At 40.7% G+C, this 19,714-nt stretch overlaps 1 protein-coding gene across 1 annotated transcript; it reads left to right on the top strand.

The window, feature by feature from the left end:
* Positions 1–10,979: 10,979 nt before the first annotated feature.
* LOC125477638 (alanine--tRNA ligase-like) lies at positions 10,980–19,277 on the top strand. The gene is made up of 23 exons (XM_048584991.1): positions 10,980–11,331; positions 11,833–12,071; positions 12,165–12,305; positions 12,419–12,565; positions 12,688–12,840; positions 13,015–13,144; positions 13,681–13,777; positions 13,869–13,989; positions 14,218–14,277; positions 14,913–14,963; positions 15,036–15,131; positions 15,494–15,595; positions 15,803–15,925; positions 16,488–16,631; positions 16,727–16,798; positions 16,905–16,980; positions 17,072–17,214; positions 17,306–17,414; positions 17,494–17,681; positions 17,872–17,961; positions 18,066–18,245; positions 18,465–18,638; positions 18,810–19,277. Exons 1-23 carry the CDS (start codon positions 10,995–10,997, stop codon positions 18,879–18,881), a joined length of 3,045 nt encoding a protein of 1,014 aa, XP_048440948.1. The 5' UTR covers positions 10,980–10,994; the 3' UTR covers positions 18,882–19,277.
* Positions 19,278–19,714: the final 437 nt, after the last annotated feature.

Genomic DNA, 19,714 nt, shown 5'->3' on the forward strand with positions numbered 1-19,714 from the left:
GCAACGCTAGGTAAGCAACCAGGGAATAGATTCCAGGTAGTCGGTTCCAGATCGGAAGACTGACTCCATGTGCCGGCTGATTGCTCACTTCACTTTGCCATGCGAGTAATAACAAGGACAAAGGAAAGGACAGGGAAAAAAGCATGATATGAGATACCTTTGCTTTTGAAGAAGCAGCGAATGAATCATCACATATATTTGTTGTGCTTGTCTCCACATGCTTCGATGTATCATTTTCACTTGCCTTACTTGCTCCCCTTTGCAGAAGTGGTATTTCCTTATGCAGGTTTAGCATCTTCTCTTGTAGTATTTGTTCCTGATGCAGGAGTTGAATGCAAACCTTGCATTTGAATGGACCATCACTTCTTGGTGGCAGCGCAAGTTTGAGTGGAGGTTCCGACATATTGCTTTCGCTGTCCTTGTCTTGGCCGGTGAGAACAAGGGCAAAGGAAAAGATAGGGGAAAAACATGATATGAGATACCTTTGCTTTCGCCCTTGATGATATGAGATACTTTTACTTTTGAAGAAGCGGTGAATGAATCAGCACATGCTTCCATCTACCGTTTCCTCCTGGGTCATCTGTACTCCAGGCATCTGGTATCATCTTTGGGGAAGAAGAAAAAAAATTGAGTATTTCGAAAGGCTTTGCTGGGAGTGCGCCCTCAGAGGTGAGAAAGAGTTGGGCATTATCTTCATGTCTGCCTTGCCATAAAAGATTAAGGTCGACATATATAGGGATTTCCCAATAGCAAGTGGTGGTACTGTTCTTTTACCCTTGTCGACAAACGTTTTGATCCCGCAAATCCGACTTTTTGAAATAGTGACGACTCTTCGATCTTTGAATACGCCTCTTTGATTTCTGAACGACGCCTCTTCGATTTCTGAACGAGCGCCTATTTTGACAAAGCTGCACGCGTTTTCTGAAAAGCAGAGAAAGCGTCACCGAACTTTGCGCTTGTCGGCTAAAGATGTGTAGCTGCGATGATGACCTCCACGTGATCTTTTGACAAAGTGGCACCCGTGCTCTGAAAAGCCGAGAAAGCGTCGCCTAACTTACGCTGGAAAATCCAGCTTTTGAGATTTGCAGAGCGATGTCTCTTCACTTTTGAATAAGTGGCCCTTCGATTTCTGAACCAACGCCTCTTTGATTTCTTAGCAAGCGCGTCCTTCCTTTTTATAGAGGTATTGATCACCTCTAACATGCACACTTTGAAGGTTGCTCATTCCTGAAAATCATCTCCGGCCTTTTGAGTTTTAATTCCATCCACCCATCTCTTTTAACACCTTTGAAAAATGGCTAACCCATCGAACCTTAGCTTAGAATTGAGTCTCAGCAGTGATACGGGCGCGCCGGGTCAAGGTAACGTATGGCGCCCTTCTTTCTTATCTTCTAACGGTCCTCTTACAGGTGAAGACTCAGTGATGCAGGATACAACAACAGCTACAATAGTAGCTAGGAACCTCTTCACACCAAAAGATAGTAGGCTGCTTTCAGGACGGTCCGATGAGTTGGCCGTTCAAGAGTCCCTCGCTCTCAGTGTTCAGTGTGCGAGCTCTGTGTCCAACATGGGCCAACGCCTGCTTGCTCGGTCTCGTCAAGTGGAATCATTGATGGCAGAGGTGGAAGATCTTAAGCAGGAGATTAAACAGCTTAAGTACGAGAATAGAAGTTTGCATGTGCTTGCAAATAACTATTCGTCGGGCATGAAGAGGAAGCTTGATGAGCTGCAAGAATCTCAAGGTCGAATTCAAAGTGACCGTCAAAGGCTTGCGTCTTTCTTCCAGAGACACATTTTTCCTGCATCATCTAGCGTTCCACCAAGTATTGGGGCCTCGAATGATCTATCTTCGGTGTCTCCCGCTCCTGGAGTTTGGCCACCCGCTCCTGGAGTTTGGCCAAGTAGTGGGGCTTCACGTGAACAACCTTTGTGAAAGCTCCATCTTTTTTTTTTTTTTTTTTTTTGTACGCACTTGTAATTTCTCGGAGATTAATGGACATGCTTTATTTTATTCAGTGTATTGTGCTAAATACAGATAAAACATATACATCACCGTCCATCATCATTCCTTTTTATTTTATTTTATTTATTTTATTTTTTTTTCTTACTTTTCTTCGCTTTCGGTGGCATTGATCCACCATTCATTTATATATATATTTCAGATGGTGCCAGAAGCACCATCATTGTTTTTTTTCTTTCTTTTATATATATATATATATTTTTTTTTTCTTTTTGCACATGGTTTCAGAAGCACCATCATTGTTACTTTTTTTTTTATTTTTTTTTTATTCTTTTGAAAGATGCTTATCATCATATTTTTTTTTCTTTATATGGCCATCTGCAAGGCTGAGTTCGTGGGTGAAAACCCAGGCGAGTCCGAGAGAAGACGGAAGAGATCTTTGGGTGTGAGTTGACAAACTTTGATTTTGTCAATCACATTCAAAGGCAGCAGCATAGGCAAGCAGACGGATGAGATCTTTGAGTGTGAGTTGACAAACTTTGATTTTGTTGATCACATTCAAAGGCAGCAGCCATGGTGGAGGTGCAGAAACAGCCAGAGCTTGAGGCAGAGTGTAAGGCGTCGAGTTTGAAGACCGGCTAGTCGTTTGACAGCGGTCAATGAAGCTCTTCGTTGATTTTGATCATGGTGGCCAGAATGACGAGCTCGAGGTAGTGCAAGGCGTCAAGCCTGAAGTGGAGGAATTACAGCGGCGCTAGGTGATGAGCAGAGGGCAGATCACAGCCACTGAGCACAGCCAAAAGACTCTCATTGCACTACCTGCCGTCGTGGACGAAGCGGACTTATTCTCTTCAACTGTGGATACACCTGTTAAGCTTTGCAGAGACTGATCAAGCTCTCAACATGCCATCACTGCTTCCATTGCGTCAACTCGAACATGTTGCCGCAATTGTTTTTTTTTTTTTTTTTTTAAAAGGAATGAAGCAAATCAAGGTCTTTTTCATCCATGACTCCAACATCCTCATCGACTCCCGAGTACTTGTCGACCACGCTCTATGACTACACAAGTTGCTCGTTGATCTTCGGCAGCTGATAGACCAACGTTGTGATCCTTAAGCACGACACGTATACTGACACAAAATGCTTGTACAGACGATGTTCCACGATGTCGGCTTTGAACACATCAAACCTGTAATCGTTCTCTTCCTTGGTCACGCACAACTTGCCGTATTTGTGTTTGAAGGGTAAGAAGTGCTGCTCAGCTCCGATCAGAACAACCCTGTACGAACCAAAGCCAGAAATCACAAAAATAATCTTTGCAGCCTTAACACAAGCCATGAGTGTGTGGACGAGTTAGACGTCGGTTTCTTGTGAGTCGACCAGAACCAGAGGTCGAGTCAGGTCAGATACAGTGCCGGAGACTGCAATCCCGCCAGAATCAAACCCAATTGAGGTCTTTAATCACTTTCTCGTACTCTCGGTCTCTGATGCGAGAATTATACGCACACAAATTAAACCCTCTTTTTATCAATTGTAGTATAAGTATAAGTAGGGATCGTTCAGGACCGGGGATTAGGAGGGATTGTTAATCACTTGGATTTCACTCAAAAAAGTAAAAACACAATATAAAACACTCTACTAGACTCAAAGAATGCAAAACTAAACTTTAAAACACTAAAACAAACCAAAAGACTCAAAACAGCACCAAAACACTCAAAACTGCCTTAAAAACACTTTCTGGGCAGTTTTGAGCACTTTGAGTACTTTGGACGAATTTGGGTAACAAATTGAATCAAAACACTTATAAACACAAACCAAAACACTTTCTAACCAATTTGAACAATACAAAGACTCAAAGGACTCAAAACAAGTTCAAAAGACTCAAAACTGCCTAAAAACACTAACTAGGCAGTTTCTGACCTTAAACCCAAATTTGGACGAAATTAAGTTGTAACTTGACTCAAGACTCTTAAAAACACAAACTAAATTGATTTCTAACTAATTTGGACATTAAAGTAAGGGGGGATTGAGTTTTGGACGAAATTAAACTAATTGCACAGATTCTAATTAAAAACAGAATGTAAATATGAATGTGATGGATTTGAATGGATGGGATGACTAGCTAAGGGGTTCATCTCCACACATGTTACACTTGCATAATAAAAAGATTTCCAATTGCATTTCAATAAACCATGAATTCTCAACGCCCCGGGTTAATTAGGTCCGCTTAAATTAACCGTCAAGTTTTCCTTAAGTTAATGAATTGGATGATTGCATACGACAACCCAAAGCATTCCTCACAAGTTCCCTACATGAATTGCATAATAGAGATACAAGCAAGAATCATTAAGCAACATGAAAACTATAAGTGTTGACGAGGCATTCGTTACTATGATTGCATGAAACTTATGCCAAGAATATGTTTAACGCGATTGTTTATAAGCAACCTCCACTACTTGTGAATATAAGTTCGTAACTATTAGGTGAAACTCACTTATATTCTAGCGTCATATTCATGCATGAAAATTAAGCGTATACTCTCAATAAACATACATAAATAAGTTATCAATCAAACAGTTAAACAAATTGAATCCACGATTTATGAAATGCAATTAGAAGTAATCAAATCAAAACGCAAGCATAAACATATATTTCGAATCCCCCCCTAGCCAAGGGGGGGTTTAGTTCCTCATACGTACAAAACAAAGAGAATTGAAATTAAACATTGGAATCGAGGAAAAGAAACACCTAAACATTCCAACAACTCATACTTGAATTGTATGAACGTTTAGGCACTCTTCTCCTCCTCTTCGTTGTAGCACAAGGTCTAAGGATAGGTTTGGAGGGATGGGGAGTTATGGATGGTGTAGAATGATGTGTTTAGGATAGGGATGGATGTAGGGGACCTCAAGGCTTCTTTTTGGGCAGAAAATATGAAGAATGGTGAAGTATGGATGTGTTATAGAGAAGGGATGAAATTCTGGCGTGAATGGTGAATGAATTGTGTATGAATGGGAATGAATCTTTTGAATGAATGCAATGCATGGTTTTATAGGGAGAGAAGGGATGGGAGAACATGTGAATGGCAGCTAGGAATGATTAAAGAAGGGAATGCATGTGTAATGACAACTAGATTGGTTGGTGCAATGATGAAATGGATGGGAGAGGGAACATGACAGCTAGGTAAAGTGAATGTGGCTGCATGTTTGAATGATTAAATGATGCATGTGGGTTGGAAATGCATGTGCAATGATTCTTTGGTGCTGAAAATGCATGTGTAAGCATGTGTTGGCTGAATTAAAGAATGTGAGGGAATGATGAAAGGGGAAACATGACAGCTAGGTTGAATTATGAAGAGTGAATGCATGTGGCTGATTTATGTGAATGATTATGGGTGATTATGATAAGTGATAAGTGGTGATGATAAGTGTATGATTTATGATAAGTGGTGATGATAAGTAATGATATGTGATTATGATAAGTGATAAGTGGTGATGATAAGTAATGATATGTGGGAGTGTGGCTGAAATGAAGGAGTGGAATGTTGGAATTTTATGCACGGCTAAGGATATAGGAAAGGTTTAAATGTCCTAAAACTAAAGGGAACAAGGTTCCAACACTTTGGTCTTCAATTAGGTCTTCAATTTCGTCCAACACTTTGGCTCCAAGCATAGGCTATCCATCCTTAGCCCAAAAGTGCTCCAAAAGTCTCCAAAATGCATCTTTTTGCTCCTTTAGCCCTTTGGACCTACAAACACACGAAAATAGCTTAAAGTACTAAAATAACTAAAGAAACATAACGTAAATGCACGAGAACAAGCCATTTAAGTCGCATGAATATGCTCCTATCAGTCTCTGACAACGAATGTGCTGACAGGGACGCATTTTGCATTCGTAAGAAATGAGGGTGGGACATCTTGCAGAGGTGCAGGAGGACTAGTTGAGTTTGAGGGGAAAGTTCCGGAGGGATAGAACCGCTTAATCTATTGCTGTTTAAATCAAGCCAAATAAGGCTCTCACACTTGCCAAGCTCAGCTGGAATCTGTCCTGAGAGTGAATTGTTGCCCAACTGGAGTATAGCAAGCTTATGGAGGTTCCCAATTCCAGACGGGATATCTCCACTGAGGCGGTTGCTAGATAGTGACACCCAAATAATATTGGTGCAGTTGACAATCGACTACGGAATGGTTCCAGAGATGAGATTGTTGTTGAGAATCAGAGTTTCCAGGTTTCCTCCGTTGATGCAAATGCCTTCTGGGATTTCGTCGGTGAGGTTGTTTGCCCACATAACCAAGTCAGAGAGCTTCGGCAAGCTCCAAATTTCTGAAGGAATTGGACCACTCAAGTGGTTGAAACTTAGATCAATGACCTTCAGGTTCTTGCAGTTTCCAAGCTCCGAGGGCACATTCCCGGCAGCAGCGGAGCTTGAGGCGCGTGAGGTTTCTGCAGCGAATCGAGATCAGGACCAAAGCGTCGTCGTCAAGGCTGATCGATTTGCGATCGCATCGAAGAGCAAGCTTCGTGACCGATTCGAAGCGAGTGAAGAGAGCAGGCAGGAAAGGGAGAAGCCCGGCCTGGGCGCTGAAAGAGAGGCGGTGCCGGCTCTGACCGTCGACTCTCAGCCACCGGTGACAGACGAGCGAGCTTCGTTTCCGGTCTCCGGCACCGAGGAAGTGCAAAATACTCGCCAACAACTCGTCGGGAAGATCGGAGGTGTAGTCACGGCCCTGGGTGACTTCCCCGTGAAACTCGGAGTCTTCGTCGTTCAAGGATGAAACAATCGCCACCTGTTTGAAGCTGAAACGGCGGCTCGTTGATATTTCTCTTGGACTGTACTCCGCCGGAGACTCAGGAAACGAATAGGACTATCCCATGGCGCCGCTGTGAGTGAACTGAACGCGCCGCCAGAAGGTGAGAGAGAGAGAGAGAGAGAGAGAGAGAGATGAGAAGTAGGGAAGTGAACCGACTGACCCGGGCTGCGTTGGAATCGAGATTTGGGGGAAATGGCCATGGATTCCATCGATTGATGGGAGGGAGAAGAGAGTAAAGCAGAAGAAGAGAATAAGATGGTGACTTGGCAGGGCTTCGAGGACGGACTTTTGGGCTTTTGTAGGAAGGCCGTCGCAGGGGACTACGAATGTGACGGTGAAGTTGTGAAGGTGGACGAGTCGTTTGGCGAACTCGACGAGTGGGATGAGGTGGAAGGAGTAAGAGCAGCCGGCGCCAATCGAGATCGGAAAACCATCTGGAGAAATAGACGGTCATCCTGTTTTCAGGGGGAAGGGTTCTCCACTTTACCATGTCATCTGATTAGATAGATGTTGACGATGATGATGGTGCTGGATTGGACCCCGTGGCAATAAGTGGCTTGAGAAATTAGGGGTGACTTTGCGTTTACTCCTCCCTCTTCACCTCAATACTTTAATCACACCACTTTGATGTTATTTGGGCCGAGAAGGAATTTATATATATATATATATATATTTTTTTTTTTTTGAAGAAACTGTAATAATTTTTTTTTTTAATAAAGAAATTGTAATAAAATTGACTTTCTTTTATGAAACATTTATTTATTTATTTTGATGTGACTGTACTTGAAGTTTTGAAGTTTCAAGTTGCCTACGTACTCTTCCAAAGAAGAGATCAAGTCATAACGTAGTTCAAATGGGTGATGGTTTTGATGATGATTTTGCCGTACACAGTTTATGCTCTTGCGGGCCAGGAGCGTTTGGTGCCGTTTGCATTTTTTAGCTCATGCAGGCAAGGAGCGTTTGTTGTCGCCTTTTATGCTCGTGCGGACAATGAGATTTGGTTGTCGCCTTTTAGGCTCGTGCGAACGAGGAGCTTTTTTGAATTTGTCAAACGATCTTAGGGAGGCATTCCTTGCAATCTTTATAGCAAGGAGTCTTGACTGAGTGATTGAAGAAGTCTTTGGGGAAGAAATCGCGCATCATGATGGCAACGGACTATCTTTGTGTCATAACTTCATCATCCTCAACACTTTCATGTAGCTTTGAAGGTTGACGGTAGTGGCTTTACCCCTTTCCGATTGGTGAACTTGTGGAGGAGACCTATGTTTCTTGTGCATTTTCTTTGGAGTGACATAAGTCCATCCTTCAACTTCACTTGACTTGACTGACATGGTTTTGGAGCATGCCCCCAGCGGTTGAGGTGAAGATTTTGAGTTCAAAGAGCCAGAAGTGACGGTGGTATAGTTTGACTTCACCACATCATTAAGATCTAGCTCGATGATCCCTTTCTGAGCCAACTTCATGATGAGATCTTTTAGCACAAAGCACTTTTCCGTCGGATGACTAATGAAGCGGTGGAATTTACAGTACCTTGGACTGTCAGTACGGTTCATATCTTCTGGCCGTTTGCACTTTAGTAGGTCGATCACCTTTTTGTCAAGCAAGTCTTTCAATATGGCAACCACGTCGGAGTCGGGGAATGGATAAGTCTTCTCCTCAAGCTCCTTCAAAGTGCGTCTACGTATCTCTTGATTACGAAAAGCTTCGGTTTGAATCGCCTTGCTTCGTGTAGGGATTTTGACTGGAGTTGTGTTGATCGTCATTGCTTCCTTGGTGGGTTTCCACGTAGCCTTATCCACCTTTGGCCCCAAAACTTTGTCATTCTTGTAGTCGGCGATCTGTTATTTCTTCCAATGACGGGTGATGCTTAACTCCATATCATGGGCGCGGGTGGCTAACTCCTCAAATGTTCGTGGTTTGATGCCTTGAAGGATGTAGTGTAGTCCCCACTGCATGCCTTGAACGCACATCTCAATGGCAGAGGTTTCAGAAAGCCGATCTTTGCAATCCAGACTTAAAGAACGCCATCTATTTATGTAGTTGACGACAGGTTCATCTTTCCACTGTTTCGTACTGGTCAGCTCTAACATGCTTACAGGACGACGAGTGCTGTAGAAACGGTTGAGGAATTCCCTTTCTAGCTGGTCCCAACTGTTGATAGACTCAGGTTCGAGGTCAGTGTACCAGTCAAAAGCGTTACTTTTCAGCGAACGCACGAACTGTTTGACGAGGTAGTCTCCCTCTATCCCAGCATTGTTGCAAGTTTCAATGAAATGGGCGATATGTTGCTTCGGGTTGCCTTTTCCATCGAACTGCGTGAATTTTGGGGGTTGATAACCCCTTGGCATCTTCAAAGCATCAATCTTCTTGGAGTAAGGCTTTGAGTACAGTACGGAGTCATGCGAGCTTCCTTCGTACTGTGTCTTTATAGTGCTTGCGATCATCTCCTGTAGCTGCTAGATAGAGAGAGATCCCATGAATGTCGTTGCTTGGTCTAGCTTCGGCTTCTCTTCAACTTTCTCCGCTAGTGGCTCCTCTTCTTCGTCGACTTCTTTCTTTAATAGGCCAACATTTGGGTCGACTTTCACGTCGGGCAGCGCATCTAGTTGGTTGACAAGTGCGGCAATCTGCAAGTCCTTCTCTTCCACAGTTCGTATGAGCTTTGCGATTGCTTCATTCATCTGAGCTAGCTGCTCCTCGATTGAAGTTGCTCCAGTGGTCATGACTTACATGGTTGTACTGCCGCTCGAATCAGCGTCGGAGAGTAGGGACTCTGAGTATTTCCTTGGGCTCTCCCCTTTTGATGCCCTTAGCGAGGCTAGGGTGATCACAAGCTCGTACCTCAGGTGCTCTTGTTCCTTTGACAGAGTTAATGCAGGGGCGGAAGCCGCGGCAAAAAGATCTCTTGCCTTACTTTGGGTTATGATGCCCGAAATATCACCACTTGCGGTGATGATGTTCTTGTTCTTTGCTTTGATTGCAGGAACAGCTTGATCCTTTCTTGATGCCATTTGCGTTTTTCGATGATTTGAGGATAGAGATGTCCCACTGGGCGTGCCAAATTTGTAAACACGAAAAATTCCTGAAACAAGAGACAAGAATACGTGTACAAAATATATTTTTGTATTAATGATTTTGGGGTTACAATCTCTTTGTAATTTGATCATCTGATTCTATCTTCGTAGGGTGTAGGTTTGTGGATGAGTTGTTGATCCAAAGGGCCGTCGGGGCTTGATCTAAGGATGAACGGATGATGAATGAATCTTCAAGGGGCGTTGGGCTTGATCTTGAAGAATGAGTGTATGAGTTTGTTGAGGTTGTTGATCCAAAGGGCTGTTGGGGCTTGATCTTAGGATGAACGGATGATGAATGATGAACACTTTCCTCAAGGGCCGTCGAGGCTTGATCTTGAAGGTTGATGGATGAGCGGATCTTCAAGGGCTTTTGGGCTTAATCTTGAAGAACGATTGGATGTGTGGATTTGTTGAGGTTGTTGATCCAAAGGGCCGTTGGGGCTTGATCTTAGGATGAACAGATGATGAACGATGAACACTTTCCTCAAGGGCCGTCGGGGCTTGATCTTGAGTTGGTGGAAGTTCTTCAAGGGCCGTTGGGGCTTGATCTTGAAGGAGGATTTGACGAAGAACGAAGAGTGCTTTCTTGATCATTCGGGATTTGCTTGAGAGCTTTAGAGTTTCAAGGCTTCTTCCTTTCTTCCTTTCTTTCTTTCTTCCTTCTCTTTTCTTTCTTCCTTCTCTTTTCTCCTCCCCCCAAAATGAATGCCTTGGCTTCCTATTTATAGAATTCCAAAACTTGATTTTTGGATTTAAATAATCAGATGAAATAAATCATTTCTGCCAGGTATTGACACGTGTCATATTTGATGACTTTTCCAATTTATTTCGATTTTTCGTTGAGTCACACGCTACATGTAAAATTTATGTGACACGTGAGCGTTGAAATTTTAATTATTGGTCAACATTCATTTCACCGAAATTTTGATGTCTACAGTACTATGACTGACTTTTTAATGTAAAAATATAATTTTTCGTTAAAATAAATAGTAGTGAAAATTTTTCGTTAAAGTTCCTAGATTATTTTTACCAACCAGCCTAATTCTTTACTTTTACAAAAAAAAAAAGAAGAAAAAAAAGGCATATATTTCCACAACACAAAACAAAAAGGGTTGCGTTACCAATTTAAACCCAATGGAAAAGGGCTGAATGAGGAGTGGAATTCGTGAGAAAGGAGCTATAGCCTTCCGCGCCCTTCTCATTTCACAACCTTACCCTCGTTTCACTTCTTATACTCCCACTCATTTGCCGCCGCCACTCCTCTCTCGCGGTCGCCCCCTCGCCGCTGCGTACAGGTGCTGCTCATCCTCCGCGAAGTCCTCGTCTCCCTCCGCCATGCCGGGCGCCGAATCGCAGGGACTGGAGTGGCCAGCGAAGCGCGTCAGGGACACCTTCGTCAAGTTTTTCGAGGAGAAGGCTCACGTCTTCTGGAAGTCTAGCCCCGTCGTTCCCCACAACGATCCCACTCTTTTATTCGCCAATGCTGGTTCGTCAATCCCGATTTTGATTTTTGTTGAAGTTGACTTGTTACTGGATTTTACCGTGGCGGAAAACGAACCAGGCGGTTCAGTCCCGTCTTATATTTTAGGGTTTTGTGCGAATGTTGAACCTGAATCGGGTAAAAGGGCGTAGTCACAGGTAGCAATTCGTCGTACAACGGAGGCACTGAAATACCTCGTTGATTCGACGGTCCCCGTACCTCCATTTACGCCCCGCTGAAGGGGGAGGGTTTTGTGCGAATAGTAACCATTTGCGTTCTGTTGAATCTTTGATTTATTTTTCTAGTAACTCTGCATTATTTGTTAATTATTTTTGTTTATGCAATCATGAGAATCTATGCGGGTAGTTCAATCCAGTGTTGTGTTTTAGTTTCGTTTAATTTCAGGGTTTTGTGCCTTTATATTGAATCTTTGATTGTTTTTCCACTCACCAAATATAGTATATATTTGTTGATAAGCTCGATTGTATGCATGTTTCGGATGGATAGGTATGAACCAGTTCAAGCCCATTTTTCTGGGGACAGCAGACCCAAACACTCAGTTGAGCAAGCTGACTCGAGCATGCAACACCCAGAAATGTATAAGAGCAGGCGGGAAGCACAACGATCTCGATGATGTAGGGAAAGACACTTACCACCACACCTTCTTTGAGATGCTTGGCAATTGGTCTTTCGGGGATTATTTCAAGAAGGAAGCCATTGGATGGGCTTGGGAGCTTCTCACAAAAGTAAGCAGATTTCACCCAATTTTAATTTTTTCATTACCGGTGACTATGTTAGCGCTGATAATTTTACTATGACCCTTGACGTATTATATGCAGGTTTATAAGCTGCCAGAAGATCGAATTTATGCCACCTATTTTGGTGGTGATGAGAAGGCTGGTCTTGCTCCTGATGATGAAGCTAGAGAGTTGTGGCTTAAATTTCTACCAGCTGGTCATGTACTACCGTTTGGCTGTAAGGTGTGCTATTCTTTAATTTATAACAGTTTTGTAGTGATTGTTCATCAGGTTGAATGGCCTTATCTATTTGGTTTTTTTGGTATTTTTGTTGCTGTTTCTCTCCTCCAAAATAGGATAACTTCTGGGAGATGGGAGATACTGGTCCTTGTGGTCCATGCACTGAAATTCATTACGATAGAATCGGAAATCGTGATGCTGCATCATTAGTCAACAACGATGATCCTACCTGCATTGAAATTTGGAACCTCGTCTTTATTCAGGTATAACTTTTATATCAGGTATAACCTTCCATGTGCCACATAATTTTACTTCTTTTCTTTCTTTTTAATTTTTCTGACAATTAATTTGGTGAACTGTATTTGTTCCTTGATTACTCCAACAGTTCAATAGGGAAAGTGATGGTTCTCTAAAGCCGCTCCCTGCTAAGCATGTTGATACTGGGATGGGATTTGAAAGATTAACTTCCATACTTCAGAACAAGATGAGCAATTATGATACTGATGTGTTCATGCCCATCTTTGATGCTATCCAACAGGTGAGATGTCAATTTTTTTTAGGGTCCTGTTAAAGCACAATGCCTTTAATACCATGAAGGGGTGCAAACCCAACTACAGAGTATATACAGAGACACCTACACCCAGTAAAGAAGAAGGAAAACGAATCAAATTCTGTTATTGACATTGCTTTCATGTCTCCAATATTTTTATAGGCAACAGGGGCTCCACCATATTCTGGGAAAGTTGGTGTGGATGATGTGGACAAAATTGACATGGCATACAGAGTTGTTGCAGATCATATAAGAACTCTTTCATTTTCCATTGCTGATGGGTCTCGTCCAGGTAGGCAGACAATAATTAAACAGACGCTACATTCTGTTTTACTGAAGTTTAGGTCAGTGGTGTCTGCTTCCCACTGGAGACAGAACGTTTATGGGACAGGGTTGTGAGTTATTGGTTGTGGTTGGTCTACTTATTCATTAATTTGCTCATTGCCTTTTGGGTCTTTATTCATCAGGGGTGTTATAGTTTATGCTGAAGGCTTATGTCCTGTGGCTTTTAAACTAGTTGGAAAGGGTATATTCTTTTTAATCTAGATGGTGACTAACCAGATTTCTAGTAAGTGAGAAAATACTTTAAGATAATGATACGTGTCATATTTTTATAGAAAACTTTTTATCACCACCACCCCCCCTTCCCCCGGGGCTGCGCGGGGGTTGGTATTGATAGTGTCTATTTAAGGGTCCCAACGACTTTCACATCATTCTTATTAGCTACATCTTACATTAAGATATAAATGTTTTTAAGTTGTTTAATTCTTTCTTAACCTTTTTGTGGAGTAATTTAAAGTGTACCTTACGAGGTTCTACTTATGTTAGGCAATGACGGCCGTGAATATGTTCTGAGGCGCATTCTTCGTCGCGCTGTTCGGTATGGAAATGATGTCCTAAAAGCTAAAGAAGGATTTTTCAATGGGTAATAACGACAGACATACTGCAATTTGTGATTTGTAATGTTTCTGATTGTAATTATATGGAGTGTTGATATGATACTTTGTGGAATCCAGGCTTGTGCACATTCTGGTGACACTGATGGGTGATGTTTTCCCAGAGCTACAACAACATGAAGCACATATCAGGGAGATAATCAAAGAGGAGGAAGAAACTTTTGAGAAGACTTTACAGAAGGTATGAATGTACATTTTGAAGTTTTGTATAGGCATTTCGTTTCCTTTGTTGCAAAGTTTAATATTTTTGTGGTTCTTTTGATTGCATTAAAATGAATTTCCTATTCATGAGACATTTTATTCTTTTTCATTATATGTACACACTGAGTTGTAGAGACATTTATGATTTTGTTGGAGGGAGCGGATGTTATGTGCAACTAAGTTGATTTGATGATTGATTTGTTTTCAGGGAATAGAAAGATTCAAGAAGGCTGCTCAGGATGTTCAAGGGAAAACATTTAGTGGGCAGGTTATTATTTTCTGAATTTTGTTGTACTCTTTCACTTATTTTCTACTGGTGTCATATGTGTCATTGCTGTGAGTATTATTCTCACAAAAGAGAGGGATAAGCTTTTCCTTGTTCCAACTTTTCATTTAACCCTACTGCAATGCTTCTTCTTCTAAAGCTTCTGAAAATGCAGTCTTATGTAATATCTAATTGGTCGAAAACTGATTTAACAAAGGATGTGTCGACAAAACCAAATCCCACACAAATATTTCTCTGTGCATCATAAGTAGAAACTCTGATATCCATGTTCAGAAAGGGCACTCTTGATACCCGGTATCCAGTGCATGTACTTTGCTTAGTTTCACCTGACTTGAATTTAAGTTGATCACAGATGCTGCTCGAGTTTGTTGGAACATGATCTTGACAATTAGCTAATTAACTTTTCTCATAAAGAAAACAATTAGCTAGAATAAGTGTGGATGAGTTGTGATGCTTCTTTACAGAAGTGTGGATACACCAACTTAAATAATTCTTTGTTGAACTGGACCATTTCCATTATCTATGGGTAGCAGACTAGGGAGAGTGCTCATGTTTGAAGATTATAATTTTTTCCTTACTGATTACTATGGCTTACTTTGTTCCTATTGTGACTGCAGGATGCTTTTGTTTTGTGGGACACATTTGGGTTTCCATTAGATTTGACTCAGGTACTTGAGATCTATTGTCCTCTTTGATATTTATTTGTACATGACTTGCTTACTTATACTTTCTTCCTACAGTTGATGGCAGAGGAAAGGGGATTGATAGTTGATGTTGAGGGTTTCAATAATGCTATGGATGAGGCTCGAGAAAGATCAAGGAGTGCTCAAAATAAGGTACTTTATCTTCTGACATTTTCCCACTTTTTCTCATCCATATTCTAGTGTCAACTTCATATGTTGGCCAACCTTTTTCTCTTCATATGACGCTGGTTGTTTAAAAAGAAAAATTTTAGATTTCGGGAACTAAGTGACATGATAAAATTTATCTTGTGCACCCTTTCTCTTTCTGCACTCCCCTGTTTATTTCTGCCTCTTGATTCTCTTTTGATTTATTTATTTGAAAGATCAAAATAAAAAGGGGTTTATAGGGGTAGACAAATGGTTTGTGGGAATATCTTCTCTTAGAGATTAAATGGTATATCAGAAATTTCATGTGGTAGCGCACTCATGTTACCTTTTTTCTTAAACTCTTTAAGCAAGCTGGTGGTGCTATTGTCATGGATGCTGATGCTACTGCTACATTGCACAAGAGGGGAGTTGCTGCAACAGATGACAGCTTTAAATTTATTTGGAACCAGGTCTTTTTTGACATTTTGCATGTTTTATATGTTTTTGCTGAATTATACAAAGATTGCTATTCAATGTTTATTCCTTGATATACAAAATTGTTTCCAAGAGTGTTCTTATTAAAAAAGTGTTTCCAAGAGTTGAGGCTTTATCATTCTTTACAAGGGATAAATGAATTTGTTGTTGATTATTGCTTTTTTATTCCTCTACCAATATAGGACCATGAAAGCGTGGTAAAAGCAATTTACACTGGTTCTGAGTTTATTAATAGTGCTTCTGCTGGCAATGAAGTTGGTATAGTTTTGGAGTCTACAAATTTTTATGCTGAGCAAGGTGGTCAGGTATTATATAGTTTGGTTACTTTGACCCATCATGTACTATTAAAATTCTTTTGATGTTACTTCCATGATTGAATTGTTGGTATAATATAGTCTACTAAACTTACTAGTTACTAGGATGTTACTTCAATGCACAAGATCTCTCTCTCTCTCTCTCTTAAACAAACGTTTCAGATCTCTTACGAAAACAAAATATTAGCTGCAATTATGGAAACTGGAAATCAATCCTCTTATTGCTAATGATCGAAAAATAATCAAATTAGAATTTGTTGGCCTCTAGTGACGTGCATGCACATCCCCAGCAGCTTCATAAATCATAATACAAGGAAACATGATGTACATGGATGCAAATTTGGACTCACTTTGAGAATGAGGAGTAATTCAAGATTTGTAGGGTCCTCCGGTTTTACTTTTTGTTTTCATTCTATAGCTTACATATTATATTCTTCTTGATCGGAAGCACTATGTGTGAACTAGGTTATACTGTATTGGATCACATTGATTGAGATAGTTTTGATTCTCATTAATCATTTTGTGCATCTGGTTTAATTTGATGTGCTTGTAGATTTTTGATACTGGATCACTTGAAGGATCCTCTTTCTCGTTTCAAGTTTGCAATGTTCAAATTTATGGAGGTTTTGTTGTCCACATTGGTTCTTTTTCTGGAGAGAGTGGCAAACTCTTAGTCGGTGACAAAGTAAATTGCAAGGTGATTCTTCCTTTTATTATTTGCTTAGAGTTATGCATCTGTGACTCGATCTATGTTTCTTTTTGTTTAAACTCCTACTGGGTTCTTTGGTACAGGTTGATTACAATAGGCGTAAACTCATTGCCCCCAACCATACATGCACGCACATGTTGAATTTTGCTCTGAGGGTATGTTCAAATGCCAACAACCCAAAACCTGCTATCAGTTTTTTAATTGTTATTTTCTTAACTGTTTTGTACATGTAGTTGATGACATTCAGCATTTCTAATGCAGGAAGTTCTTGGAAATCATGTCGACCAGAAGGGTTCTATTGTTCTTGCTGAGAAATTGAGATTTGATTTTTCACATGGTAAAGCTTTTCAAGTTAGTGCATTAAGTTAAGAGGATTGGGTGATCTGTGTCTATTGAATTTCTTAAAACTGCTAGTGGAACTTGAACAGGCAAGCCGGTAGATCCTGACAGTTTGAGAAGAATAGAGTCAATTGTGAATGAGCAAATCAGAGCTGAATTAGGTGTATATGCTAAAGAGGTAGCCCTGGTTGATGCCAAGCGCATCAATGGTTTAAGGGCTGTATTTGGAGAGGTAGTTTTCTGAATGTTAACATAATTAGTTAGTCTTCTCAATGGCTATATTTTTGTGTTGCGTGATACGTATATTTTTGCTTTTGGTGTAGGTATATCCTGACCCAGTAAGAGTGGTGGCTATTGGGCGGAAGGTTGAGGATCTTTTGGATTACCCCGAAAATGAGGAATGGTTATCAATTTCAGCAGAACTTTGTGGAGGTTAATGTCATCTCCTACTGATGTGTTGTTGGGGAATTTCCTTCTTTTAAGCTGACCTTTATCTTTTTCATACATCTAGGGACACATATAATAAATACACGGGAAGCAAAGGCCTTTGCTCTTTTATCTGAGGAGGGAATTGCTAAGGGAATACGGAGAATAACTGCTGTCACAAGTGAAGGTGCGTTTCAGGCAATTGAATTGGCTCGGTCGCTTGAGCAAGACGTACATGAAGCGTCCAAGGCTGAAGGAAGCTTGCTGGAGAAGGTTGTTTCTCTTGATCTTACCCCAGAATCCTCATTTTTCGGATTCAGAAATGACGATTCAACTATTTCTATAAACTAATGATGTTATGCTTATGCAAGTAAAGGTTGACTGGATAGAGTGTTCACCAGATCTTTTATTTGTAACTAATTTTTTTTATAACATGTATCTGTTTTTGTTTTTCATTTAACAGAAAGTAGCTTCCCTAAAATCTCGCGTGGACTCAGCACCAATTCCAGCTGCTAAGAAAGCTGAAATCAGGGCCAAGATGGCTGTACTTCAGGTATTTCAGTTAGGCAGGACAACGCTTAGGATTTTGTTTTTTTTACTTATTTAATATTTTATATACTTGTACTTTAGTGTAATAATTCTTGCTCCATCCAACAGACCCAATTGAGGAAAGCACAGAAGATGATTGCAGAGCAAAATATAAAGAATGCTGTAAAGGTTGCAACTGAGATGGCTGAAGTTGCTGCTTCAGATGGGAAAGCTTACTGTGTTTCCCAAGTTGATGTTGGTTTGGATACAGCCGCAGTTCGTGAAGCTGTTTTGAAGATCACTGGGATGGTCAGTAGCACAATTCACTTTCTCTTTGGCCTCTATGCGATCCGATAGGTGTCATAACATAACGTAGAAACCCATCACCATGGCATGAATTGAACTATGCTTGAATAGTAGTCATCGTCATGAAATACTTTGATTGTTATTCGCTATGATGTTGATCAATTGTCAATTTTCTTGTGAATTTGAGGAAAATAACTTGAAATCATGATGATACATGAACAGGGAATGCCCGCCATGGTTTTCAGCACAGATGAGACCACAAATAAAGCTTTGGTGTGTGCTGGCGTACCAGGGGACAAGGGCACTCAGTTGGAGGTCTCAGAGTGGTTGACAGCAGCCATGGGTCCTTTGAATGGAAGATGCGGAAAAGGAAAAGGTGGCCTTGCTACTGGCCAGGTTAGTGTTTATCGACTTATGTCTCGACCACTTTCTCCAATTTTTTTCCTTGTCCAGAATCTGAATATGGTTTATGTTTGTGCAAATCATATAACATTTTGTGCTTAAGATTTAAGTTGGTTTTATTTCTTACCTTTTTTCTCAAATTTTCCATTGAATTGACGATATCAGGGAACAGATGCATCTCGTCTGAATGAGGCGATAGACCTTGCAACGAGTTTTGCACAGATGAAATTGAGATGAAGGATGACACGAAGCTCCACAGAAAATTGGAAGAATTGGATAGATACTACAAGAACTGCAATTAAATTTAGAAGTGATGAGAAGCGCAATTATATACTAATCAATTACATAGCTAGGCGTTGAATGAGAAAGAGAAAGACTTGTCATAACATGATAATGTTTTAAAAGTTATGTTGTGTTGCATGAATCTGACCTGTCTGTCCCATTTAGTTTCAGGAAAGAGGCTAAAAAGTTATGTACAACGGCTGTATTTCTTGTGCGTCTCTCTCTCCTCATGTGGCATGTTTATGTCAGGGGAGAGATACGCACCGTTGAACTTAAGATCTCACGTTCGTTTGTTGTGTGTCCATCTCTCCCATCATTGACCTACATTAATGAGATTTGAGGTTTCCTTAATGTAAGGATTTTGGTCTTTTGGTTGAAGGAATGCTTTTTCGTATCTGCAATTGACAAGAGTATCAAATTAGGTGACTTTTACCTTTGACCAAAAGGGAAAAAATAGTAGGACAAATACCGTATACGGTTCCCTAGTCAAAAGGCTATGCAAAAGTATGCAAGGCCTTTCTTTATACCTCAAAACGAAAGCGCTTTAGAATGCCCGCTCGGGATTATTTCGAGAATGTCAACAATACAAACAAAAGCGTTCAACTATGTTTAACAGAAAAATTTAAGAGTACTTTTCGAATAAGTACTTGCTGTGATTTTTAATAAAATCTCAAAAGGCTAAAATGTTTTTTACTACAAAAAAACGATTGTAATTGGTTTAAGTTAAAAGTATTTTAGAGAAGCACTTGCCCCCTAAACACTCGAATTTCCAATAAAAAATGTTATCG

Source organism: the organism of the source record quoted next, unplaced genomic scaffold, assembly GCF_019419815.1.
Source record: "Pyrus x bretschneideri cultivar Hongxiangsu unplaced genomic scaffold, Pyrus_bretschneideri_v1 Contig22, whole genome shotgun sequence".
Lineage (NCBI taxonomy): Eukaryota > Viridiplantae > Streptophyta > Magnoliopsida > Rosales > Rosaceae > Pyrus > Pyrus x bretschneideri.

Excerpts from the sequence above, each read along its gene's own strand:
- LOC125477638 (XM_048584991.1), top strand. The coding sequence starts at position 10,995 with ATGAGGAGTGGAATTCGTGAGAAAGGAGCTATAGCCTTCCGCGCCCTT. Across the intron at positions 14,278-14,912 it reads GGAAAACATTTAGTGGGCAG|GATGCTTTTGTTTTGTGGGA; the intron begins GTTATTATTTTC and ends TTGTGACTGCAG. Across the intron at positions 15,132-15,493 it reads CAAGGAGTGCTCAAAATAAG|CAAGCTGGTGGTGCTATTGT; the intron begins GTACTTTATCTT and ends AAACTCTTTAAG.